Source organism: Callorhinus ursinus, unplaced genomic scaffold (genome assembly GCF_003265705.2).
Source record: "Callorhinus ursinus isolate GAN/ISIS: 27379988/994484 unplaced genomic scaffold, GSC_fseal_2.0 scaffold50, whole genome shotgun sequence".
Taxonomy (NCBI): domain Eukaryota; kingdom Metazoa; phylum Chordata; class Mammalia; order Carnivora; family Otariidae; genus Callorhinus; species Callorhinus ursinus.
In genome coordinates, this window is record NW_027397112.1 from 6,958,374 (window position 1) to 6,985,573 (window position 27,200).

Here is a 27,200-nt window from a genome sequence, read left to right on the forward strand (position 1 = left end):
AGATATATAGACTGCCCAAGGGTTCTGAAGAGTAAACTGGACTGAAGGCATGGCGCTCTCACTAGAAGGAACAAGAAAGGTGGGCCTGAATCTACTGCAATAAAGAATAAGAAAGAATAAGAAAAACCTATCTTAACCCATTTTGTTAAATATGGGGGTAGATGAAAGTTGGGGAGACACCTCTACTGCCCACCCCACCCAAACACACACAAAGAGTTCCTATCACTAAGCAATACAAAACCATTTCTCCACCTCATCCCTCTGTGAAGGGATGCTTAAAACTGAAGTCAAAATACATAGACTTGGAATGGTGATATAAGGAGCTTGGGGAAACTTCTCTCCCAGACAGACACCTATTAAGCTGGTCAAAATTAGCAGACTAAGTCTCTGGAGATTGATCAAAAACTTTACAAGAAATTGAGAAGCATTTATTCAACAAAGTGTACAGAAATTCAGTAAGAAGAGGGAGCCCAGGGCATTCAAGCTAGGTACTGCACCCATCCCCACACAGCTCTTACAGAAAGGCTATCTCAGCAGCTGAGAAGCAGTTCCCCTCTCCCCTTGCTCCCTGGGATGAAAGAGTTACTCCAGGTGGTTTGGGCAGCTGGTGAGCATCAGATCCCATTTTCCATAGCTCCATGCCGCAGAAGACCTATATTGAACAGTTAACAGCATTTGATTTTCTTACACTGCCTTCTAACTATAGACCTCTGATCAATTTTTAAAAGGAAAGATGAATTACTGTAACATAATAAGACCCATTTCTTTGTAAATAAAATGAGTAAAGCATGGGACTCAAGAGAAGAAAGGGAAATGGAGATCACAGATCAACACTCATTCCTCTAATGACCAACCAAGCATACCCCCTCCTCTGGGTTTCCTAAAGTCCAGAACTCCACTCCCTTGTGACAGTCAGAACCTAACCCCAGAGTCTCTGGCCTACTGGCCCTTAAAGACTTCACCAGGTTTTTGTCTGCTACCTGACCATTTACCCACATTCTCTCTAAACTTAGAAAGTCAGAAATGATAAGAGAACCATAGAGGTTATCCATAATGGCTTAGCAACACTGTCATCTGGGCCTGTATAATCTCTCTGGAGCACAGGATTCTGCAATTCAAGTCTTACTCATTTAAAATGATAACTCATTTGAGGGGTGCCTGGGTGGTTCAGTCGTTAAGTGTCTGCCTTCGGCTCAGGACGGGATCGAGCCCTGCATCAGGCTCTCTGCTCCGCAGGAAGCCTGCTTCTCCCTCTCCCACTCCCCCTGCCTGTGTTCCCTCTCTTGCTGTCTCTCTCTCTGTCAAATAAATAAAAAATAAAATCTTAAAAAAAAAAAGACATGTAAATCAAATATAATCAAAATGTAAATCAGTTTTTGTTTCCCACAGGATACTGATCTTAACAAATCAACATAATACAAAAATAAACTTTACATGCTATTTTCATGTAAATGACATACAATAGGATGTCAACCCAAAATCGTAAATAAACAGTCAACAAGAATAGACCATGTGACTGTGAAAATGTCAATAATCTGCAAAAGAACTAAGGTACCTCTGCATTATTATAAAAAGCTGTGCTATTTTTTTCTTGTACATCTTCCCCTCGTGCTGTAAAGAAAGTTAGTGGGTAGAAATCCTTGTGTGCTGGTTGCTTTCCACTGGCCATCAGTTTGCCCTCATAAAAGAGCTCAGAGGTGTAACTGCCAAAAAAAAGACCAAAATAAGTAAATAAATAAATAGTGATTTATTATCAAAATTAACTTTATCCATAAGAAAAAAAATTATATTCACAATAAATGATACTCAATTCTAATAATGCTGCTTTATGTCCATGATTAATTTTAATTCAAACATCTAACACCTATGAGGGCAAGACTATCCCCAAAATTAATCACAGCAATAACAACAGAGTAGGCTCCTGGTATACCATTGGTAAATGAATCTGGTCAGATATGAAGCCAGAATATAGAAAGAAAAGGAAGAAATGACAACAGTCAATACTAGATAAGAATCTTGCTCTATGAGGAAATTGCTAGCTATTTTCCTGGTTAATACATATTTTTATTTATATGGATCATTTACTTACACATGCAAACACAAAGATATATAGACACTGAAACACATATAACCGAAGGACATTCAAGTCTTCAGCTGCAAAAAGAATACTTTTTACTGATGAAAAATACTAAGTACTTGATTCATTACTGACTGCAGCAAATGACTGGCAACAATAAAGAGAACCACATTTTGAGAGATTGATAAAAGCCATAGTTAAATCTAAATTTATTTTTATAACTACTTTATTGTTTTCAGAGAAACCTAAAAATGGTTTTCATTGACTAACATAATCAATATTACTAAATTATACTAAATTTTAAAAAACTAAGTTTTTGGTGGGGTAGTGACGGGAAAGGAGCACAATCGGGCTTTCCAGAGTGCTGCTAGTGTTCTGTTTCTTCATCTGGAGGCCGGGTTACATAGGTATGTTCAATTTGTGACTGTTCATTGAGCTGTCACTTATAATATTTTTACTTTTATAGATGCATACTGTATTTAACAGAAACCTTTAAAAACTTTATGACTAAGTTTCATGGTTTTTCCTTCCTTACTTGCTTCCTCCCTTCTTTCCCTACTTTGAAAACAGATTCCTTATATAACACAGCCAGACATAAAAGAAACTACTATGTGTTCTGTCAATATATCTGTTTATTATATCATGTAGCTTTACATATATATTACATATTCAGTCACAGAAAAACATCATAACTGGTAGAAACTAAAATTTTAGTTTCCAGGATTGCCTATTTTGTGAAAAATTACAGCTGACCTTTGAGGTACTCTTTTTCAGAAATAAAATTTAACATAATTTGCAATGCCAGGGACACCACATAACTGTGCTGGGTATAGTCTGTCCCTCGTACCAGTGCCATATAGAATTCCCACCCACCAGACTGCAGGAAGTGCGATACAGAAGGGGCAGTTCACACCTACTTGATGATAGCTTCATGGGAGCGGTAGTTCTCACATAGGAGGATCCTACATGGAAACTCGGCAGGGTAATGCTCATAGAGTCGATCAAGTAATGAAACATGAAGGTTTCTCTCCCTGGCAAACTCGCTGTAAACAAAAGGACTGAGCTGTAACAGACAAACATACAGAGAAAATTTAACCAAATACGCAAGTAGCACTTTTTTAACCTACTTCTAAAAAAATCCACTACGCTGAAACCTCTGATGTACTAAATCTCAACATGCTGAATGCTGGAATAAGCAGAATCAAAAATACCTTCTCGGAACAATTTTACTACTATAAAGAACTAGGCTAAAATTTCTAACGTTTTGTTTCAGTATATCAACAGCAGCATAGAGTTTCTACACACAGATTAACAAAGAGCTCCTCCAACACGATAATAAATAGCTATTACGTCACTAACTTTCAGAGATGCAACCCACTGCATCACTGGGGTAGTTAATCAGTTATTTCACTAAAACTGATCAACTATTTAAAAGGGTGAGCTGGAAGGATATACAGCCTATGACTAAAAAATTTAATTTAATAATCAGGAAAATAATGCTTTTTATCTCATAAAGTATAAGGAGCCATTCTTCATCATACCTTTGATGACTAAAGAACAAAATTAAACTACTTTTGGCAAAGAAACAATAACAGAATTTCTTCCTCTTCATTCACCTCTTTCCTGGTTGTCATCAGAGCTACAATACTATATAGGTTCAACCTCAATTACAGCATCAGAGAAAGAACTTCAAACTGCAACTTTGTAAAACAAGGAATAATGCAAAAATTCTGTTTCTCTTTCCTTATAGAGGTATTGAAATACATAAAATCAGACACATTCTTTGAGATGTGGGCTATCATTCTGAATTAAGTATACTCTGTTTCCGGGGCGCCTGGGTGGCTCAGTCAGTTAAGCGTCTGCCTTCGGCTCATGTCATGATCCCAGGATCCTGGGATCGAGCCCTGCATCGAGCTCCCTGCTCGGCGGGGAGCCTGCTTCTCCCTCTCTCTCTGCTGCTCCCCCTGCTTGTGCTCTATCCCTCTCTCTCTCAAATAAATAATAAAATCTTTAAAAAAATTTTTTTAAAACGTATACTCTGTTTCCTATGATGGCAAAAAAAATCAACCCTTCATGAAAACACATGCTAGGGACAAGAACTGGGGAACTGTAGGAAGGATAACTTAAATTTATTTTCTAAAGAAAAGTAAAAGTCAAATAGTCACACTCTAGAAAGCTCATCTTCAAATTAAAAACATGAAAATTATAACACTGACAGACTCATTCACTCCACTCCCTATCCAAAGAAGGAAAAAGAAAACAGTGGGATAGTAATTTTCCTTCTGAAAAAGCAGTATTTTTCATTATTTTTTTTTTAAAGATTTTATTTATTTATTTGACAGAGAGAGACACAGCGAGAGAGGGAACACAAGCAGGGGGAGTGGGAGAGGGAGAAGCAGGCTTCCCGCGGAGCAGGGAGCCTGATGTGGGGCTCGATCCCAGGACACTGGGATCATGACCTGAGCCGAAGGCAGACGCTTAACCATCTGAGCCACCCAGGCGCCCCAGTATTTTTCATTATTAATACAGAAATATTTAAAGTACTTAAACTGTAATACATGGCACAATCTCATAGGATGTTTTAGAAAACAGAATATTAAACATCAAAATATAATTAGTAGTTCCCTCAATATGACGACTCAGAGGGCGCATACCTGCATGTGGTCACCAGCCAAGACAATCCGAGTGTTTTTAGTTGCTAACGCTAGAGGCATAATGGTTTCACACTCCATGGCCTGGGCAGCTTCATCTAATAGAATGTGTGTAAAAAACCCTACAAAGTACAGAAATAAACACAGTAAAGCAACACACAGCAGCAATAAAGGCAGCAGTACTTCTTTCCTTTTCTGCTAAGAGTTCAGCGTGCTGATTTCAGAGTTACAAGTACTTGTAATGCCAACCCTCAATTTAGAAAATTGTTAATTTAAATCATTATTTAAAGAACGGAGATGAAAAGAAAGAACTCTTCTACCCAATAATAGATACGAAATGGCATCTGGTGCTAAGGACCCCCAGAGGAATAGCTGACTGAGTACATATAAAAAAGATGTTTGAAGTACAAGATAGCAGCTTTTCACCAAAAAAGAAGGGCTGGCAACTAGACACTGATAGTCCTTTCATTATTTATGTGATGAAATATCAAAAATAGAACAATGGCAGTTTATAAGTAACTTTAGCTTTACCATGCATATTAAACATTAAAGAAAATCATACCTGAAATCTAATATAAGGGAGAAAGTTATAATCCAACCTTGACTGAAACAAAGGGGCTATCGATTAGCAAATTCACTAATTTGATTATTTAGGGGTTTGTGTGTGTGTGTGTATATAAAATTATTTAGTCTAAGAGCCTACCCTGGCTGAAAAACAGAATCCCCAGTGTGCTAAAAATGACAGATAGATGTCAAGCATCTAGAGTAGGAGGCATCTCACATCTTGAGTGCTATTGCCACTCACACTGGGGCACAAGATTCTGTGTACAAAAGGGAGGAGAAAGTCCTTTTGCCCTTAAGTGGGGGGAAAGAGGCAAAAATCTCACGGTCTCAATGTGAAGAAGGAAAAAGTTCTCCCCTATGGCCAATACACCGAGTTAGGAAGAAGGGAGCCTTCTTTTTACTAGCATAGCAAAAGAACAAAACAGTGTCTCAAGAGAACGACAAAGTTATAAAACTCTCTGGATTAATTAGCCTCCTGTGAGGAGGGCCCAAGAACTGAACCTCTATTGCTATCCCTATTTCTATGAATATCAGCAAGTTCTAAACCATTTTTTATGCAACTCTGTAATGCAACTTGTTTTTAGGGTGGGAACCTTCTAAATCTTACTAACTGGCAGTAATAACCACCATCATCATCCATTCATACAAATGGTTATAGTTGATAGTGTATTAATAACTGTTGTCTATTTCCTGACAGTGGCCTAAACATGACAGACGCTTGTGCATTTTTCTCCCTGTTAAGGAGACTTTGTGTTTTTTGTTCTACAAAACTAATTATTTGAAAACTGTTTTCATTAGATAACACTTTAATTAGAGTTAGGCTTGAATCAGGAACTGGATATATCATGAAACTATTGTAACTATTGCTTAAGCTAGTACAGGTGACTTGAATTAACCAAACCGATTTAGCCTGAGCCTTGGTTTTCTTACCTGTCAAAGAACCCTCCCTCCAGAGGACTGATACGAGAATTAAATGAAATCAAATATAAGCAATGCCCAGAACAAAGCACATAGGCAACTTCTAAGTGTTCTTCCATATTCTTGCTCTTCAAAGCCATTCTTCACTTCCCCACAAAACTACACTGTTAGGAGGTTTGGGCATTTCATCTAAGTGGCAAATAGGCAGAGTATAACCATGAAGTAATGAGACTGATTGTTAAATAAACATACCAAAATTTACATTTCAAATAAGTGTTGTTCCATTCAAAGAAGTCAGTTGGGAGGAAATAGAACTCACTCCAATGATGCAGTCACTGTTCAAAACATTTTTGAAACTCTCCTTTTGTAACTGCCCTCACCAGCCAGCTATGAACTGTATGCACAAGAAAATAAGTCTCATTACATGAGAGGCACGTCTCTCTCTCTCTCTCTCTCTCTCTCTCTCTCTCTTTTTTTTTACCCCTAATGGTATTGCTCAGTTTGATCACCTACCTTATTTACCAGATATGTCTCAGAAAGATTTTGAAGCTTTTCTAAAATTAAATCTACCCTCAAAAAAGAAAGTTTGGCCATCATTCATTCAAGATAAACAGAGGTTTATCAAGAGCCTCCAGGTGTCTATACCCTGGGCCAGATGCCAGGAATTCAAGGTGAAGAGAACAGTATCTACCCTCCAGGGACTCGAATGTTCAAAAGAATCTGTCACTGGCTCTGAAAGCAATTCCAAAAGGAGAGAGCAAAAAAGTATTGAGCAATGTCAACCATTATAATATGGCAGTAATAAATGAATATTCTTCCAAAGCAAGTACCTTAAAGTGGTACCACTTTTTGATGGTTAAGTTCTGCCATACTTATCAGAATTACTTGTCACCTTTTATCTGTACTTCATATTAGTTTGATTTTACAGATTCCCATACTTAAATAATCTTAATAGCATGTCTAAAAAAAAAAAAACCTATCATGACTGCTGTCTCTACACTGTGTAACACAAAAGCATTTTAAAGCAAAAACTTGAGAAAATTGTAAAAAAACAAAACATCAACACTATCCAAATTTGAATGTTTCACATGACCGATAATAAGTAAATACAATCTGATAAGAGAACAAACAGAATAGTGGTCACTCAAATGTCTGAACTAGGGGTTGACTTTTTTTTTTTTTTTTTTTTTTTTTTTTTTTTGGTAAAGGGCCAAACAATATATACTTTGGGTTTTGTTGGCCATACAATCTCTGTTGCACCTATTCAACTCAGCTACTGTGGCACAAAGGCACCCATGCATAATAAATAGGTAAATAAAGGGGCATAGCTGTATTCCATCCAATAAAACTTTATTTACAAAAACAGACAACAGGCCAGATTTAGCCCACAGGCTATAGTTTGCCAACCCCTGGTCTAAACTGAATGCAGAAACCCTGTGCATTCAGAGACACCCTATCTGTGTCTTGAGTCAGCATACCAGGTTCCAGGTCCAACTGACAGAGGTACTGGGAGGTATTCAATGTAACAACAACCACTCGGTGTTTAAGAATATCTTCTTTCTGTGGCATCTGAAAGGTGGAATGTGCGCTCGAGATCAAACAGTACTGATGCACAACTGGGTGGACAGTCTTTACCCAGCGATTTCTGAAATATACCCTATAAGAGAAGATAATATTTCCTATTTATATTTATTAACATTTTAGCAACATAATCAAAAAATTAACATTATTACGTTAAGACTGCCATATCTGGAAATTAACAAATAAATCTGGTGACCATTAACACTCTACTGAATTAGAATTTAACATACAACCGTGACTATGCCCTCCCAAAAAAGGATTCAAACAGAAAGCGTATGTACTATCATAAAATAAATATCTAATTATTTTTAAGTGTTCAGATTAATCTTACAACAGAATGACAAACAGTTTCATAAGCACTATAGTTTTTTCAGTTCAAAACATTTCCATTTGGGAATTACTTTTTTTTCTAGAATATTCTTACAAAAATATACTTAATTCATATTGTAATTATCTATGCTTAAAAAAAAAACCGTGAATTGCACACCTACAACAGAAACTTGAAAGTTATCTGCATTTCACCTCAGCATTCTTACACCTATGTTTAAATCTAAAGGAGATTTACCTAAATTATCTAAAGGAGATTTAAAAATAAATTTAAATTTCAGACAATCAGAAAAATCTTAAGAAAGACCATCTCTTCCATTAATTGCAAAAGAAAAATATTAATAGGCCTCATGCAACAGACTACTAAAATGGTACAGAAACAAGGCATCCATCCATCCACCCACCCACCTCTAACCCACTCACATATAACAAAGATCTATTGGGTGTCTACTATGCTCCAGCACAGAGACAAATCACATGGTTTCCAAGCTTTCATAAAGGCTTTGATTTACTCTGATTTTAATGGAAAGCTATCAGAGAGTTCTGACAGGGCGGTCACATGATCTGACTTATGTTGGTAAAGGACCACTCTTTCTCTAGACAGAATATATAGTTTGGAGAGCTGGGAGGGGGAGGGCTGGACAGTGGTGTGCTGGTAAATGTTGAACAACCAGCTTCGAGGGTAGGGGTGGAGCTGATCCGTAGTGTTTGCTGACTTCTGTGGTGTGAAATCCACTACCATGGCCAATTTCAAGCTACCAACATGATGTCACCAAACATGAACTTGGGAAGACATGTACATGATTGGTTCTCACAAGCCACTACAAGCTGGCTGCAACACACAACCAACTGGAACAGAGGCAGGGGCAGGGGAGGGAAACAGAGAGACCAGGTAGGAGGTTGTTGTAAGGGTCTGGACAAGAAAAAAATGACAGCTTGGACCAGGCTGCTAACAGTAAAGATGTGAAAATGGTTGGATTCACTACACATTTTGAGAGTAATGCTGACGGGATTTAGTGAACCAGATGTGCAATTTAAGAGAAAGGATGATTCTGTGCCTTCGAAACTAGATGAACAACAGTGGTGTTTACAAAGATGGTCAAAGTGAAGAACAGATTTGAAGTGAGAACAGAATTCAGTCGTGGACAAATTCAGTAGCAGACATCCATGTGGAGATAGTCAATAAGCAGGGGGATATATAAGTCTGAAGTTAAGGAGAATGTCTGGGACAAGAAATACACAATTGGGATAATATTTAAGCCTTGGGACTAGATGAGATCAGCTGTAGAATGTGTAGATAAAAAAGAAACTAGTTGGGAGAATGACTGATGGTTACCCCAACATTTAGAGGCAGGGAAAAGAAGGGGAAACAGTAAAGGAAACTGGCAAGAAGCAGTCAAAGAAGTAAAAAAGAACTCAGGAGAGCGTGGGGTCCAATGGAAGGATACAAACGTCCACGTTACTAACTCTTTTGGATATTCTCCAGGCCCATCACAGTACTTGACTATCAGCAACACCCAGCCCTGTGGTGGTTCCCTCCTTGCAACACTCCCTGCCCTCAGCTTCCGTGACTCAACCTCCCCTTGCCTTCACTCTTCCTCTCTAGGTTAGAGTTCCCCTCGGCTTACCCAACACACGCCTCTTCTCGGGCCCTGTTCTCGCCCTGCCCATCCCAGCCAGGCTCACGACTTCAGTCACCACCAGTACTCTAGTGACTAACACATTTTTCTCTCTCCAGCTAAGACCTCACCTCCAGAATGCATATCAACTTTTTATTTAACATGTGTCTCCTTTAGGATATTCAAAAGGCAGCTCAAATGTAATATGGACAAAACCTAATCTAATGATCTTCTAAAATGTATTCTCACCTTCCATGATACACTTAAAAACTGGTTATTACTTTTAAGCAAAGCAAAAAACTATATAAATTAGAAAAGTAAAGAAATATATTTTAAAAACATTACTCTGATAGGAAGGACTGTGAACTTGGTAAAAGTAACCAATATCACTTCTAAAAGATGCAAAAATGGGGGTGCCTGGGTGGCGTGGTCAGTTAAGCGCCTGCCTTCGGCTTGGGTCATGATCTTGGGAGCTGCATCGGGCTCCCTGCTCAGCAGAGAGCCTGCTTCTCCCTCTTCCCCTACTCCTCCCCCGTGCTCATGCTCTCTCTCTCACAAATAAATAAAACCTTTTAAATAAATAAATAGATACAAAAATGTTAAACAACATGTTTTAGGTTTTAATAAAAAATAATTAGGTCAGCAAAGTGGAATTTAAATAAATGAAAACTCTCATTTTACAAATTATCTGAAAAAAATCATTTATAAATTATGATTCCATTAATATTAACTAAAATATGTGCATTTAAACGCAGAAATTACTAGAAACTAAACTCCAAAATGTTAGTAGTATTTATCTCTGTGTGCTGAGATTACAGGTAATTTTATTTTCCTCCTTGTTCTTCTCTATATTTTCCACACTTTCCTAAATGAAAATTTCATTGTAAAACTGGAAAAATGGTTTTTCAAATTACTCAACAATACTAATGCCAAGCACCACTTCCCCCTCAAAGGAAAAATAAAAATTGAAGTTCTAAGTCTCACTACTGACTTTTTTTGCAATTACCTTGGAAAACCACCTCAAGTTAAAGCTAGTAAAAAGAAAAAGTTTGATCCTTAAGCCTATATTTTCCTTAAAAGTACAATATTCTGGTGCTGACTTCAAAGTTTAAATACTTTCTTGGTGCTTCCATTTTGTGCAACATTTAAGGTAGACACTGTCTATAAGATTATTTAAAACACAACCAACATTTTTTAAAAACTGCAGAATAGTGGTGACAAGTGACACCTTCAAGCTCATAGTATGAAATGTGACACCAATTAAGTAATTTACATATTTCTAGGAACAAACCATCCACAGATCCCACATGAATTATGATTGTTAGAGTAGGAGATTGCCTGAAATTTTATTCATCTATTGAATTCATATAAAATAAACCCCCCAAAATGTTATTACACAAGATACTACAGAATCAGAAAGACCTGATCCCAGAATAAAATCTATTACTCTGAAGATCCGTATAAAACAACAAATACCTTCTATTTGCCCAGAAAGCAATAAATATACACTCTCTCCATAGATAACCTCTATCTACTAAGTAATAAGTCTGCCAGAACCAGATACCAATCTTCAGAACCACACACAGAAACTGTGTTTTCCTCTCTAGTCCATCGTAAGGTCTACTAATTTAAATGAAATAAGAAGTAAAAGCCAGTGGCGCCTGGGTGGCTCAGTTGGTTAATCGACTGCCTTCGGCTCAGGTCATGATCCTGGGGTCCCAGGATCGAGTCCCACATCGGGCTCCCTGCTCGGCAGGGAGTCTGCTTCTCCCTCTGACCCTCCCCCCTCTCATGCTCTCTCTCTCAAATAAATAAATAAAATCTTAAAAAAAAAAAAAAAAGAAGTAAAAGCCAAAACGAGATATAATCTAAAATGGTTTCTAAAACCTCCATCCCCAAATATTTTAAGCTCAACTCCTGGCCAAGTAATAGAATTTTATACATTTCAACCATACGTGTGTATATTTGAACATATGTACTGCATTAAACTATTTAATGTCTATGACCATTTTCACACTTTATGGCATTTACTATGGCCCACTCTAGACTACACTAAGCAGAAGGCAAACTCTTCAACCATTGTACACCACAGAGACAGCACATCTTCAAAGTCACACACAGACACTTAGTGCCCCCTTGTGTTCTTTCCCCTGCATGCTGGGACAGATAAAGCTCTCCCCAGAGTGCTCGGCCATGCTAATTTCCTCTATCCCGTCTCCCATACCTCCCGTGTTTGTTGTCCATCAGGATAATTACAAATTAATCTGAGTAAAGATGGTACACTAATAAATTTTAATAATTCAATGCACTATCCTCCTAGGAAATACATTTACAGGTTAACACCATTCCCAAAGAGAAAAACCATGGTGAAAATATAGGACCACAAAAAGAAAAGATTTAGTAAAAGTCAAGCCTTTTCTTATTTTATTCTATTTACTAAATGAAATAACTAGAAATTTATATTTAAATACTTTTCCAGCTTTCTGACTGAACCACTCTTAAGACGTATGGAGAGGTGAGATTTTCTGCTAAAGAGCAAGTTTCTGTATCTGGGCCACTACAACTACACATATACCCTACTGAGACGTAACTTCTTATTCCACAATTTAGACATACTACCTGTTGGATTATAACCTTCAAAACATAATTTTACGTGGGAAAAGTTAACCATAATGCTAGTCACATGGTAGATGTGAATCAACAACAGTTCTTCAGCCCCAAATATCAAATAACCTATCATCCTAGGTCAATCAAGATGTGAGGGGGCTTTACTTCATTGCTTCCAAGCCCAAGTACACCATGACAACTGAGGCTGTCACAGTTCCTACATAACACACACGTATACAAACATAAACACACACACCAACAATAAAAGCAAATGAAACACCTCCATTAAAGTAAAAACACTCATAGCAAAACTGCTACTAGCTACTGAGCTTTCACTTATGACTTAAAAAGATTAGAATCTGAAGCAAACTAGTTACTGATGAACGTATCCAGTGATAAATACCACATTTTCATTTATAGTGATTGTATATATGTGATATTTTCTTATTAAATACAACTGGATTCTACTTAAAACAATTATTTCTGCTCTAATTTATCTTCCAGAGTGAAAACAAAGTATGGCATAAAAACCTGTGTTAGCAGGCCACACCATCTTTTTCTCTTTTGTTCTTTTTAATGCAATTGTAAAATCATTCAAATGGCTTTGGTTGTGGTTATTAAGAATTAAATAGCATAATCTCATTTTTCCATGCCTGGACTCAACTAGAAATAAAAAGTTAGTGGATTATGATTCAAAAGTGTGGTTAGAAATTAATTTGTAAGCAATAATTGTATTCGAACACGGGGCATGACATTATTAGTTTGTAAAATGGCAGAACTAAACATTAATTCATGTAACAATGAAAGCAAATGGTGTATAAACAACCATTTAATGATTCTTTATTGTTTTCTGAAGAAAAGGATTTTATTCCCCCACAATCGTATTTAAGTACATTTCATATCCATATACATTTAAGACGACCTTTCTATATCAACGTAAACTTTTGACACTTTGTCTCTTAAATGATCGCAAAAAGTTGTAAATACCAGTCAAATACATTTTGTTGCAGAAATCATATCAATATCTCATGCTTCTCTAAAGTGTAGCTTCTATGAAATTACCTCCATGATCACAGTCAAAATTTTATATCTACTGCATGACTACTCTGCCATGCAAAATATGCTGGAATTTTAATTAAATCTGATTTAAACAAATCATATTTATATTATTTCATCATAGTATCTTTTAGAGGCACACATCAAAATTTGCTCAGATCGTAACAACATTTTTACATACAAAACTTAAAAAAGGATGTCTTTCTCTTTACTTAATGTTTAAGAAATGAATGTGGTCAAAGATTTTTAAATTTTTCCTTAATTTTAAATGACTGCTTCAAAAGGCATCACCTCCAAATGCCAATATACAGTTAAAGATGTTGTGTTCTTCAAGTTACTAAAATCTTTACAGACACCTTTTCTTAAGAATAATAAAGTATGATAAAGATACATAATAAAGCCTTAAAAAAATACCTGAGAGGTCTTGCCTGGGGATTGCCTGCTTCTACATATGGATGTAAATAATCCTTTATGTAGAGGTCAGCAGCACTATTAGAATGGGTGCAAATGAGGATCCTGCTGAAATAAATGGTGCAAATAAAAAGAATGATAAAACACAAAACTACTCAAGCAGTATAATACCAACTAAAAGCAGTGGCCATCTTAATATCATACATTTCCCTCAACCTACTCAGCAATCTCCAACATACTACTCAATGATGTTTTCAGGAAACCATTACTCTTTGAGCTGTAAAGGAAACAAGTTCCCCCAAATTATTTTTAAATCTATCACACAGAACATTTTTTACGCACCCAACTCTTTTGGCTTTAACATATGTCACAATTCCTTTTGCAGACTTGGAATTTTGATGGCTATTTAAAAGGTATCACTCTCTACACTGCCAATTTTTAAAAACAGTATGTTTTAAAAGAATTCAAATTTTAGTCCTTTGGGGCTTTGGTGTGTGTCTTTTTTTTCCCCCTCCCAAGCTGAATTAAAATGGTCTTGCTAGCCTTAGCTTTGTACTCACAATAAGGACAGAGGCACCTGTGCCCTAGTGATGAAATCGGAGCACACATAGCACCATCTCACCTCGTCTCCTGCTGCTGGAGTATGTGCTTCACGGCCTGAGCTAGAGTGAACGTTTTGCCTGTCCCATAGGGTCCAATGATGAGAACAGGAGGCAGCTGTATTGAAAGTGGAGTTGTAATGGCCAGAACAGCCTCTTTCTGTTTTGCATTTAGCCGAGGATCCAACTGCTCATCCCACTGTCTACAGAAAATAAACATTTATTTTAAACACATGCATCTTATAAATAAACAAAACACGAGAGAATCCTAAATTTTACTGAACCATTAAAAATACTGAAGAACCAGAGCATCTACAAAAACAAATGCTTATTCTAAAACTTCTTTTCAGAAAACTACCCAAAAGAGTCGGTGCAGGGTGCTTCACTATGTTAATGAAAACTCACTTTAATTACTTTGTCCTATTCCAAGTGCAAAAAAAAAGATTTTTTTTTTAAGATTTTATTTATTTATTTGACAGAGAGAAAGACAGCGAGAGAGGGAACACAAGCAGGGGGAGTGGGAGAGGGAGAAGCAGGCTTCCCGCCGAGCAGAGAGCCTGATGTGGGGCTCAATCCCAGGACCCTGGGATCATGACCTGAGCAAAAGGCAGACACTTAACAACTGAGCCACCCAGGCACCCCTAAAAAAGATTTTGATAACTAAAGAAAGCACACACACTTCTAGTCTAGCTGCTACCAAGTCTATAAATAGTAATGGCAATGTCTCAAAAATTTAATTTCCCTCTGTTACATAAAAGGCTCAGAAAATTTTTTTTCAGGTGATAAAGAAGTACTAGTTTCTTTGCACAGCATGTAAAATGCAAAAGGGAGACAAACCAAATTTCAAATTCTAGTCCACTGAAGCTCTCTTTAGTGAAGTTTAAAACAAGAGGCAAAGAAAAAACCTGTATGTTCCGGGGTAAGAGATATTAAACCTTTACGAAGTTCTTAATTCAGAAAATAGCAGTTTGGGTTTTTTTTAAAGGTATCAAAGAGGGGCAGGTGCCTGCGTGGCTCAGTTGGTTAAGCATCTGCCTTCAGCTCAGGTCATGATCCCAGGGTCCTGGGATCGAGCCCCACATCGGGCTCCCTGCTCCGCGGGAAGCCTGCTTCTCTTCTCCCTCTCCCACTCCCCCTGCTTGTGTTCCCTCTCTCGCTGTGTCTCTCTGTCAAAAAAATAAATAAAATCCTTAAAAAAAATAAAAATAAAAATAAGGTATCAAAGGCCAAACAATATGAAATGTTTTCTAATATTGTCCGCCATACACATAATGTACATATGTCCTATTTTTCAGGGTAGAGGGCACCTGTCATAGTAGCACAAATGGTTGCTGTAGTGTCTCTTACGAGTGTCCCTTCTATGTCTTGGCTACGTTTCGAAGATTTAAATGGACAGCAGATGCTACATGGGATCAAACCAAGTACAGAATCACCGGCATTCTTTCGCACAACTACAATTAAAATACTAAATACCGCAACAACTATGGTAAAAATGATAGGGATGTGAACCAAAATAGGAAGGGTGTGTAAAGAGATGCTTAGAAAACTTACATTCAAAGTGCCTACAAAATAATCCTGCAAGACGAGAACGTGGTTTAGACAGGAAAATTCCATCTCTCAGCGGCTGTACTCTACAGTAATCGGAAACTAGTTATTCATGGAAAATCTTAATACTTTCAGTTTTAAAAAATTATAGCTAATGCTATATTCGGACAAATAATTTCAAACAAATGAAAGTCTGAGAAAATGTAAAACTACAGAAAATAAGCTTTGACTATATAGACATGCCAATTCTTATTTTTTTTTGAAACTTAAAATTTTTAAGTAAAAAACAAAAGAACTCTGACCAGTGGCACAAATTTCCTGGAAACCATTCACTAAAGCTCAAACTTTTTAGTTCAAAGAATCTCTCATCATTAAACAGCTTATTTACTCATAATTCTACCAGTACCTAGCAATATTCCATTTTCTGTAAAAGAGGAAATTACTTTAGGTAATCGCTAAATCCAGATCTAATGTATGTGGAGAACTGTGGAACGGTTACCTCAAACCACTCATGGCATCTCCTCTGCCTTCCTCTACTACTGAGCCTAGACAGCTAAAACACTCCGTTTCTCACCCTCCTCTGCCGGAGCTCCAACTCTGGCCAATGAGCTTATAGGAAGAGGTCCCTCACAAGGGCTCCTGTTACTCAATAAAACACAAGCAAAGCCTCACTAGGAGAAAGCCCTTCTTGCTCCTCCGCCCTCCTCCTTCACCTGGCTGGAAGGAGATCCTGGTAAACAAAACTGCAGCCGCCATCTTAGAATCAAGAGGTAACAGACATCAAGAAGAAAACCAACATGCTCTAAGGTGGAGAGGAGGGGAGACCTCGGGCCTGGATGGTACTGTGGAGCCCTTGCAAGTCCTAGACCACCTAACCCCTGGGCTTCTATCTCTACTTGTTTAAGCCACAGTTAGTTCAGTAAACTGTTACTTGCATCCATACCTGACCCCAAGGACTCCTGTATCTATACATGGACATAATGGCATGTGCATCAGGTGGTCATTCTAAGAGCAAGTGAGATAATACATGCAAGCTGTTTAGAAAAATAATTGAGCAATAAGTGCTCAATTAACGTTAGTTTCTATTACTACGTTCACTGAGGATTTCAGAAAAATGACTTATTACTTGACCAATACACACTTTCAAAAACCAATAAACGGAAGTTTTAAAAACACCTTCTAATTCTTCAAATGTGGTGACTTCAATGAACTTATAAATGCAACAAACAGTAAGTTACATATAAAAGTATAAATCTAAGACATTCATGATGAATTTACAGGTATAGCTCTAAAATACAAGATCTCTTTACTTTACTTATACAGGCCACTCTACTTTTAATCAACTGCTTCGGTATAAATAAACGCTTCAGAGGAGATCAGAAGCCATCAGTGCTGATCAGCTCTAGTGTCTGCTCACGGATGAGGAAGGCCAATGAGCACAGCTGTCTTTAGTGTAGCACCTGCTCCATCAGGGGAAGAGGACTCACAATACACGCACTGGTAAGACCCATCTCGAGTTTCACAGTTTAAAATAATATAGTCTCTTCAAGCTCATTTTGAATAAAAATTACTTCAACCCTGAACCACATTAATTCAAAGTCCTTTTTTCCCCTGGTCTAATGCATTTTTATAATTAATTTACAGACCACATGCTCGAGAATAATTTCTCTACTTCATTTATCTATCTATATTCTACCTTATCCCAGAAAAGATTTTATATGGCTAATGGTTTCTCAGTATGTTCCTCCACTCAGACACCTTTTAGTTACTATTTAAATTGCAGTGGTATGGAATCTCTTCCTGCCCAAAAGTTTTCTGATACTGACATTTTCTTAGTTACTTCCGCAGTTCACACTTGCAGTCAGTGGTACTTGAATATACTGTTATATACAATATAATTTTCAGAAATAAACATATCAAATACATGCCTAAAAGTTTACTGGTATGCTCTCGCACTTGAAACCCATTTCCTTCTTTAAACGTGAAACTCTTAGTAAGTTAAATATGTCATACGTTAATGTGTAAGGCTCTGTTGAGGATTTACTGATAAATGAAACATAGTCTCTTCCTTCAAAGACCTCAGAGTATAATGAAAACAAGAGAAATGTACGCAAGTGACAAAAATTAATTTGAGAGAAACTGTGCTTGAAAGCACAAAACTGACTGAATCTAGCACACAGCAAGTACTCAAGAAATTTTTGTCGGAATAATGAAAATGGTAGGGTCAGGTTTATCTCCTTGAAGGAGAGCACTGAGCTGCACTGAATCTTAAAGGACAGGTGGATCAACAGATCAATACTGAGCAAAGATTATTTCAGGGAGAGAAAATCATTTACAGATAAAAATGGTGGAGGAGGAAACTCTTGAGTTTAATGGGTAGAAAGTCTGTTTTGCAAGATGAGAAGGCTCTGGAGACTGACTGCCTAACAATGTAAAAACACTACTGAACTATATACATAAAAATAGTTTAGGGCGCCTGGGTGGCTCAGTTGGTTAAGCGACTGCCTTTGGCTCAGGTCATGATCCTGGAGTCCCAGGATCAAGTCCCACATCGGGCTCCCTGCTCAGCAGGGAGTCTGCTTCTCCCTCTGACCTCCCCTCTCTCATGCTCTCTCTCTCTCTCTCTCTCTCTCAAATAAATAAAATCTTAAAAAAAAAAAAAAGTTTAGAGGTCAGTTTTGTGTTATGTAAATTTTACAATTTTTAAAAAATTTGTCAAGGTAATTCAATATGGCTAGAGCATGGGGATTTAGAGGGAAAGGGGGGGGGGTGTCAAGTAGAAAAAAATAAATCTGAAGCTACTGCTGGAAGCCCTGTCAACTGAACTATGTAACAAGAGGTTGGTGTTCAACTGCTCAGACTATCCACATATCAAGGAGACACCATCAGAGACTTGTAACCACTGAAATGAAATGATTATTTTAGCAAACAAACTGTCGAAGAAATATGTGGGATGAACGAGAGAACAGAGATACAGACTGCAGGACAGAGGACCGACTAGAAGGCCCCCTCCATAGTCCAGCTCTAAGTCACACGCTGGCTATAAGAACGGAAGGAAGAGAAAGGGTGCAGAGAAGGTGAATCAAATGGGAACTGAGAAGACTGGAGTCTTACCATTAGGAGATCACTGATTACTTTCAGGAGAGTGAGGAAGTGGGAAACGGAGATCACAGGATGAGTATAAAGAACAGCAGAAATACATAAACTACTCCTGCTTGAGAATTTTGGCAATAAAAAGAATGCGAAAAAGTAAGGGTAAGCGAAATGAAGGAGAAATGATTCGGGTTTTCTGTTGTAAGGCGTCTTGTGCTTTGTTCTGTTTTTAGAACCGAAAGAAATGGAATGTGAGCGGAAGAGAATTTGCCACTTCTAGGCCTGGCCCATAAAACCTTCCTACGTGATCCCCTGTGCTCATTCTTCCCCTGCCTGCCAGCTGGGTGTCAACACACAGGGTGAAACCGTGGAAACCACTTACTGAAGATACCAGGGCCTCCATCAGTGGTGGAGCAGAGCCACCCGACCATGACTGGATTGACACGAGTGATAAATAAATAACCTTCTATTGTGTAGAGCCACTGAGATTAAAAAAGAGAGAAAGAGAAGGTGCAATGAGCAGGGCAGCAGCAGGGGCCAAGAAGATAAAAACTCAGGGAAAAGGATGACAAGAAAGATGCAGTCATACAGCCTACACAGTTAGTCTGGAAACAAATCAGAAGTACCTTTATAAAGACACGAATATGTACCAAAGTGAATTTAAGCAGGAAAATATTTATACAACCATTAACCTGAGAGCAGTTTCTGAAATACCATCTTCTATGATACTTTTTCCATTTTCCGAAATTATAAAAAATGTCTTCTATATTCAAAAATCATTTTATATGAACTGTTTGAACCACATTAAAAGGTCCTAATTTTCCCATTCAACTTATACTTAAGAAATATTCCTGAATTGCTTGGCATTCTATCAAATTAAGGCTGCTGAGAAAAGCAATAGAACTCATTTAGACTCTGAGGACAAGTGAAGAAAGTACATGATGAACCTCAAATGTTTCCTTTTAAGGGCTCTTTCACTCTCCTTTCTCCACTAACACATGGCTCCTGGAGAGTACGGCAAATCTGCGTAAAAAACTTTATTAGCGTTATTCAATTTCACATTAACATAACTTCCTTTAGTGAGACATCTCCTTTTCTGTACCTGTTGGGACTCCAAGGTATGGTTGGAGTCATAGTGGTGTCTGGAAACAAAACCCCATTGTCCTTGATCCTGTCTAGCGCATAATGCATTTCACAGAGGGGTAATCGATTTAATTGAAACTGAAGTTCAACCTGAAACAAAAAATAAAAAATTTTTTTTAAAATGCATGAATGTAAACATCAATGCTTGCAGCTTGCTAAAAATTTTTGTGGAGATAACCTTTTGGGAAGCCAAGTTTAGAGATTCCTTTAAGTGCAATGCTATTTTAATAAGAATTATTATGGCTAATATTTGCTTTGTTTACTTACTGTCAGGCATTGTAATATACACTTTACATAAATTACCTCATTTACTAGTACTAATGATATATGTATCATTATTAACCTCATTTGACATCTAAAGGAAATGAAGTACTTGTGAATCACTTAATATCTAAATCAAGGTGATCTGGTTCCACCATATTCCTATGAATAATATACTTGATAAAATCAATAGAACATCTGTGAAATATCATCTCTTGAGTGATAAAAACCAGGCCTAGGACACTGTATCAATTTACTATGAGTAAATAATAATCACCAAATCTTATGTTTAAAAAGAAAAATAAATAACATTTTTATTTTTTTTAATAAATAAAATTTTAAAGAAGATTGGCTTTCCAGTTAAATATGGCAGAGTGAACACACAGTTCACCTAAGAAACCATAAAGAGAGGAGAACACAAGCAGATACAACCTGAGATAAGAACTGTCCCTGGATGCAGCTTAGTTTCCTTTCATCTATTCTTCTATTGCTGATTTAAAATTCTAATCAGAAAGTTTGGCCTCATATAAGACTGGAACATTGTAGATGTTACTTAATTATCGAATTGGGTTTCTCTGAGAGTTACGAGGGGTCTAATTCTCCACCCACCTCTGTAACACTTCAAAATCAACTGCACTTCTGGTTTGAGCAGAAGCTAGAAAACCAAACCAGAACTGTATCAGCTGACAAGGATATATAGACAACCATAATTGAGTTGCCTCACTTCAAAACACACCTGTGTGTCATAATCAGGCCGAAGATTAAGTTCTTCACAGCATTCCCTGGATATCCTTAAAAATATATATTCTTTTGTTTTTTCTTCAATAGTAGCTTCATAAACCTTCTCTTTGGTTCCCTGGGTCTGTACTAACTTCTCTTTAGGGACTGGTAATAAATAAACAGCATTGACTTTGGTCATCACCAGCCGTCCAGCCAAAGTATCTTCAGAAAGTGTTTCAGTAAGCTTAAAGCGACCAAAAAGTTGTCCATTCTGAGCGTACTTTGCACCTCCAGAAACTCCAGTGAGCATGAAACTTGCCAGAATCTGCAACTGCACTTTAAGGTTGAACCTAAATCAAAAGTAGAAAATGAGTCTGAATGTTTTACATCAAAAAGAAAAAACTAGAAGAGCAGAACAAAATAAATCAAATTTAAACATACAGAAAATTAAAACTTCATCAATTCCACTCCATCGAGCTACAAACCATATATTACCTTTCTGCCATTAATCCAAGCTGGAAAAAACAAAACTTTTTTTAAGTCAATAAACTCTCACCCAAGTTACATAAAGGCATGTACTTAGTTGAGTTGAAGAAAACATTTTTAAAAAACCTGAACATTTAAGGGGCGCCTGGGTGGCTCAGTTGGTTAAAGCGGCTGCCTTCGGCCCGGGTCATGATCCCAGGATCCTAGGATTGAGCCCTGAGTGGGGCTCCCTGCTCAGTGAGGAGTCCGCTTCTCCCTCCCCCTCTCCCCCCAGCTTGTGCTCTCTCTCTCACTCTCTCTCAAATAAATAAAAATCTTTAAAAAAAAATAAAGATAAAACCTGAACATTTAAAATAAAGCTAAGTATGATATATTTTTTTAAAGATTTTATTTATTTATTTGAGAGAGAGAGAATGAGAGATAGAGAGCACGAGAGGGAAGAGAGTCAGAGGGAGAAGCAGACTCCCTGCTCAGCAGGGAGCCCGATGTGGGACTCGATCCCGGGACTCCAGGATCATGACCTGAGCCGAAGGCAGTCGCTTAACCAACTGAGCCACCCAGGCGTCCCCTAAGTATGATATTTTAATAAAATGAAATATTACTGGGGCGCCTGGGTGGCTCAGTCTGCTAAGCGACTGCCTTCAGCTCAGGTCATGATCCCAGAGTCCTGGGATCGAGCCCCGCGTCGGGCTCCCTGCTCGGTGGATAGCCTGCTTCTCCCTCTCCCTCTGCCTGCCACTCTGCCTACTTGTGCTCTCTCTCTCTCTCTCTGTCAAATAAATAAATAAAATCTTTTAAAAAAATTAAAATGAAATATTATTACAGGTTAATTAATACAGAAGTCTGCTTGAACACACCCTGGGACCATTAAAACTTTATAATCCCCTAAAGCCAGAAGGAAATGCAGTGTTGAAACTACAACAGACCTTCATTAAACTAAGGCTTTCCAAGTACATCTTACCAAAAGATTCAAACTGTGAAATTTTTCTTTCAATGCTGTTAACGAGTAACATCCAGAATAAACTTTTGTTCATGACTACACTGAGACAGATCCCATTCAGGAATTAAGGAAAGAGGAGTTCAGCACTAGCTTGTCAGTCAATGGCTGGTGCACTCACTTGCACTCACTCCCGTGTGTGCCCATGAGTGTGAGAGAGAATGTATGTGTCGAACAAGTACAGAGAATCAAGATCCACACGGGCAAGAAATAGGACGTGGAAGAAAGATTTAAACTAACGAACAGCCCTCTCCTTTGCCATTCTGAAACAGTGCTGCGAGAGATAAGACAAAGCAGTAAAAGAGGAACAGGAACATTTTCTACTTTTTCTTCAGAAGATTTAAAATTACGTGAATGAAAAAAAATTAAGTTCTTTTAAAATCTAAATATCCATTTGTGGAAAAGGCTACTTTTTAACGGGACTACTGAACTGTCTTCAAATCTTCTTTTTGTATATAAGATGCTAAGAATATCTTATAAATTCTTAAGGAAAAAAGAAAACAAAACTTTTTTAAAATACTGTAAAATTCCCCAAAAACTAATGATGTAATATATGGTGATTAACATAACAATAAAAAATTAAAAAAAAATACTGTAAAATTCCTTAATGGAAACATCTGTTTACAATATTAGGAAAAGAAATCTAATTAAAACACCGTATTAAGGGGTGCTGGGTAGCTCAGTTGGTTAAGCATCTGCCTTCGGTTCAGGCCATGATCTCAGGGTCCTAAGATCAAGTCCTGCATCAGGCTCCCTGCTCAGCAGGGAGTCTGCTTCTCCGTCTCCCTGTGCCTCTCCCCCCACCGTCATTTTCTCTCCCTCTCTCTCTCAAATGAATGAATAAAATCTTAAAAAAAAAAAAATTAAAATGTTGAATGTGGGCGCCTGGGTGGCTCAGTCGTTAAGCGTCTGCCTTCGTCTCAGGTCATGATCCCAGGGTCCTGGGATCGAGCCCCACATCGGGCTCCCTGCTCCGCGGGGAGTCTGCTTCTCCCTCTGACCCTCCCCCCTCTCATGTGCTCTCTCTCTCTCTCTCTCATTCTCGCTCTCTCAAATAAAATCTTTACAAAATAAATAAATATATAAATAAAATAAAAATAAAACTATACTACCCTCCCCGAGTTTACATATAATCTATGTTCACCTGCTTTTTCTTTTTTGTAGTAAAATACATGCTTTAAAAAAGAACAGGAGTCCATGGCATAGTCACGCTTTTTCATATACAGCTAAATTTTCACTTTACTCCACATACATGAGATTTAGGGTCATTAAAATTTTTCTGAGAGAAAAGAAATTTCTTATAGTGCATTCTTTTTTTTTTTTAAAGATTTTATTTATTTATTTGAGAGAGAGAATGAGAGATAGAGAGCACAAGAGGGAAGAGGGTCAGAGGGAGAAGCAGACTCCCTGCTGAGCAAGGAGCCCGATGCGGGACTCGATCCCAGGACTCCAGGATCATGACCTGAGCCGAAGGCAGTCGCGCAACCAAGTGAGCCACCCAGGCGCCCTTATAGTGCATTCTTCATTCAGAAATGGTCTCTTTGGGGGCACCTGGGGGGCTCAGTTGGTTAAGGGTCTGCCTTCAACTTAGTGAGTCATGATCCCAGGGTCCTGGAATCAAGCCCTGCATCCGGCTCTCTGCTCAGCAGGGAGTCTGCTTGAGATTCTTTCCCACTGCCCATCCCCCAACCTGCACACACATACGTGCTCTCTTACACTCTCTCTCTAAAGTAAATAAAATCTTGGGGCGCCTGGGTGGCTCAGTCGTTAAGCGTCTGCCTTCGGCTCAGGTCATGATCCCAAGGTCCTGGGATCAAGCCCCACATCGGGCTCCCTGCTCGGCAGGAAGCCTGCTTCTCCCTCTCCCACTCCCCCTGCTTGTGTTCCCTCTCTCGCTGTGTCTCTCTCTATCAAATAAAAAAAAATCTTTAAAAAAATAAAAATAAATAAAAATTAAAAAATAAAGTAAACAAAATCTTAAAAAAAAAAATTCAGGGCACCTGGGTGGCTCAGGTCATGATCCCAGGGTCCTGGGATCGAGCCCCACATCGGGCTCCCTGCTTAGCAGGGAGTCTGCTTCTCCCTCTCCCACTCCTACTGCTTGTGTTCCCTCTCTCGCTTTGTCTCTTTCTGTCAGATAAATAAATAAAATCTTAAAAAAGAAATCGGCTTAAACACCATCTTATTCCCAAAAGCCGACTTGATTCCCTCCTTGACTTGACTATCCTCCTTCTCCCCACTAATGTGGGGTAGATGCTCTCCCATGGGGCCCTTGTGCATTCCTCTACTGCAGTGTTAATTACACTGTATTATAACCCTATATGTATAGGTCTGTCTCCCTTAGTGGATAACAAACATTTTTCTAAGTTTTTATTTTAATTCCAGTTAGTTAACATACAGTGTTATATTCGTTTCATGGATTACAAACTTTTGAGGAAGAAAGAAATATATAGTGTTTGCCTTAGAATCAGCAGTGGCTACTCTAGAACCTAACACTTTGAACACCCAATAAATTTTGTTCATTGAATTAATTTTACATTTTCATAATAATCTGATTTTTTCCAGGCAAAATATTCCCATTTCAACTACTTTATACTATTCCCTAACAAATTCTAGAAATTGTATACTATTTTCTCAACTAAGGTAATATATTAAAATTTTACTATTACATCTATTTTATAATCTGTTTTTTTTTTAAGATTTTATTTATTTATTTGACAGAGAGAGACACAGTGAGAGAGGAAACACAAGCAGGGGGAGTGGGAGAGGGAGAAGCAGGCTTCCCGCCGAGCAGGGAGCCCGATGTGGGACTCGATCCCAGGATCCTGGGATCATGACCTGAGCCGAACGCAGACACTTAACGACTGAGCCACCCAGGCACCCTATTTTAGAATCTGTTATCCCAAAAAACACCTGATCACAATTTAGAAAGCATGAAAAATTCGCCTCAGTCTTAAAGCATTAAGAGAATCCTCTTATGACATTTAGTTGTACCTTACAACAAAACTCTTGAGGTAGAGGCACTAGAAAATAAAAGTACTGGGCGCCTGGGTGGCTCAGTTGGTTGAGCGACTGCCTTCGGCTCAGGTCATGATCCTGGAGTCCCGGGATTGAGTCCCACATCGGGCTCCCTGCTCAGCAGGGAGTCTGCTTCTCCCTCTGACCCTCTTCCCTCTCATGCTATCTCTCATTCTCTCTCTCTCTCTCAAATAAATAAATAAAATCTTTAAAAAAAAAAAAAAGTACTAAGAAATACGGCTTTCCCCCAGAAGATACATCATATGTTCAAGATACAGACATAAGACTTTCTGGCAGAAGTTACAGCTAGTAAATTTTAATTTTCTAAAAGATTAACAGCCTAAAACTAAATTACATTAATAAGATTTCTTAAGTATTTAAACAACATATATATTTTTAAGATTTAATAACTCAAATACCTAGAATAAAAAATTTATCCTACAATTAACAAAGATATCTCCTAATAAAAAGAAAAACCATCTTTCTATTATTGCTTGCCACATTTTGAAATCAGCCTTAAAGCTTACATAATTCCTAACCTTTTGCGAAATAGCAGAATAGCAGCCAAGTAAATTCTGACCAATTTAGTATCATACTTAGCTGAAAGAAATATGGCTCTATCAAGCTTAGCAATAGTTATATCTCTTGAGCGTAACTTTAAAAGAATTTCAGGGCGCCTGGGTGGCTCAGTTGGTTAAGCGACTGCCTTCGGCTCAGGTCATGATCCTGGGGTCCCGGGATCGAGTCCCGCATCGGGCTCCCTGCTCAGCGGGGAGTCTGCTTCTCCCTCTGACCCTCTTCCCTCTCGTGCTCTCTCTCATTCTCTCTCTCTCTCTCAAATAAATAAATAAAAATAAATAAAAAATCTTTAAAAAAAAAAAGAATTTCAAAGCTATACAGAGAATTTCACTTCATACCATTTCTGACTAAATGAATGATAACAGAAATCAACCAAGGTAATAAGCCAATACCTGGGTTTATTGAGGCAGAGCAACAGAACTGAGGCATACCCAACAGAGGCCTCACCTCACCCAACTTTATGATGAAATGTGCATCCACACACCAGGCCTGTCATGTCAGCTGTCAGCACTGAGAAACCACAATGACCTGAGTACGCATGCCACTACACAGTTTAATGGACAAAAGAGCTTCAGCCAAAGTCAATTTCTTTTGAAAATGTGCATCTAAGAATCAAACAGATTTCACTTCAATGCAGAATCATAATTGAATGCTTATCAACATGTAGCTGAAGACAAGAGAAATACTTTTTTTTTAAATCTTGAAAGAACTCAGAAGCATTTTCTAAAAGTTAAATGAAATGCAGTATTATCCTTACCACCCCCACACATCTCACACTAAAACTTAACATAAAAAGAAATCTTATCTCTGTACCGCTTTGAAAAATCATCCCTTTTCTTTGAAGTAAAAAAATAAAAAGATAAACTTGATTACTACATCCAAACTCAAGCCAAAATATATTTTGTCTAATCTTGAGAGGCTTCATTCAATCCCATTTTAACGGAAGGA

At 37.9% G+C, this 27,200-nt stretch overlaps 1 protein-coding gene across 6 annotated transcripts in view; it reads right to left on the minus strand.

Annotated features, from left to right (window-relative positions):
• HELZ (helicase with zinc finger) overlaps positions 1-27,200 on the minus strand; it is a 157,735-nt gene that overhangs the window by 60,297 nt on the left and 70,238 nt on the right. For 4 of the 6 annotated variants that reach the window (XM_025889880.2, XM_025889883.2, XM_025889878.2 and 1 more), the window contains 8 exons: positions 21,189-21,522; positions 20,151-20,281; positions 14,434-14,613; positions 13,815-13,919; positions 7,689-7,867; positions 4,732-4,850; positions 2,995-3,140; positions 1,556-1,703 (listed from right to left, as the gene is read on the minus strand). In XM_025889880.2, the coding sequence (XP_025745665.1) occupies positions 1,556-1,703; positions 2,995-3,140; positions 4,732-4,850; positions 7,689-7,867; positions 13,815-13,919; positions 14,434-14,613; positions 20,151-20,281; positions 21,189-21,522 (1,342 nt within the window). The remainder of the gene's footprint in view (positions 1-1,555; positions 1,704-2,994; positions 3,141-4,731; positions 4,851-7,688; positions 7,868-13,814; positions 13,920-14,433; positions 14,614-20,150; positions 20,282-21,188; positions 21,523-27,200) is intronic. The other 2 variants (XM_025889885.2, XM_073883246.1) reach the window with 2 other exon arrangements.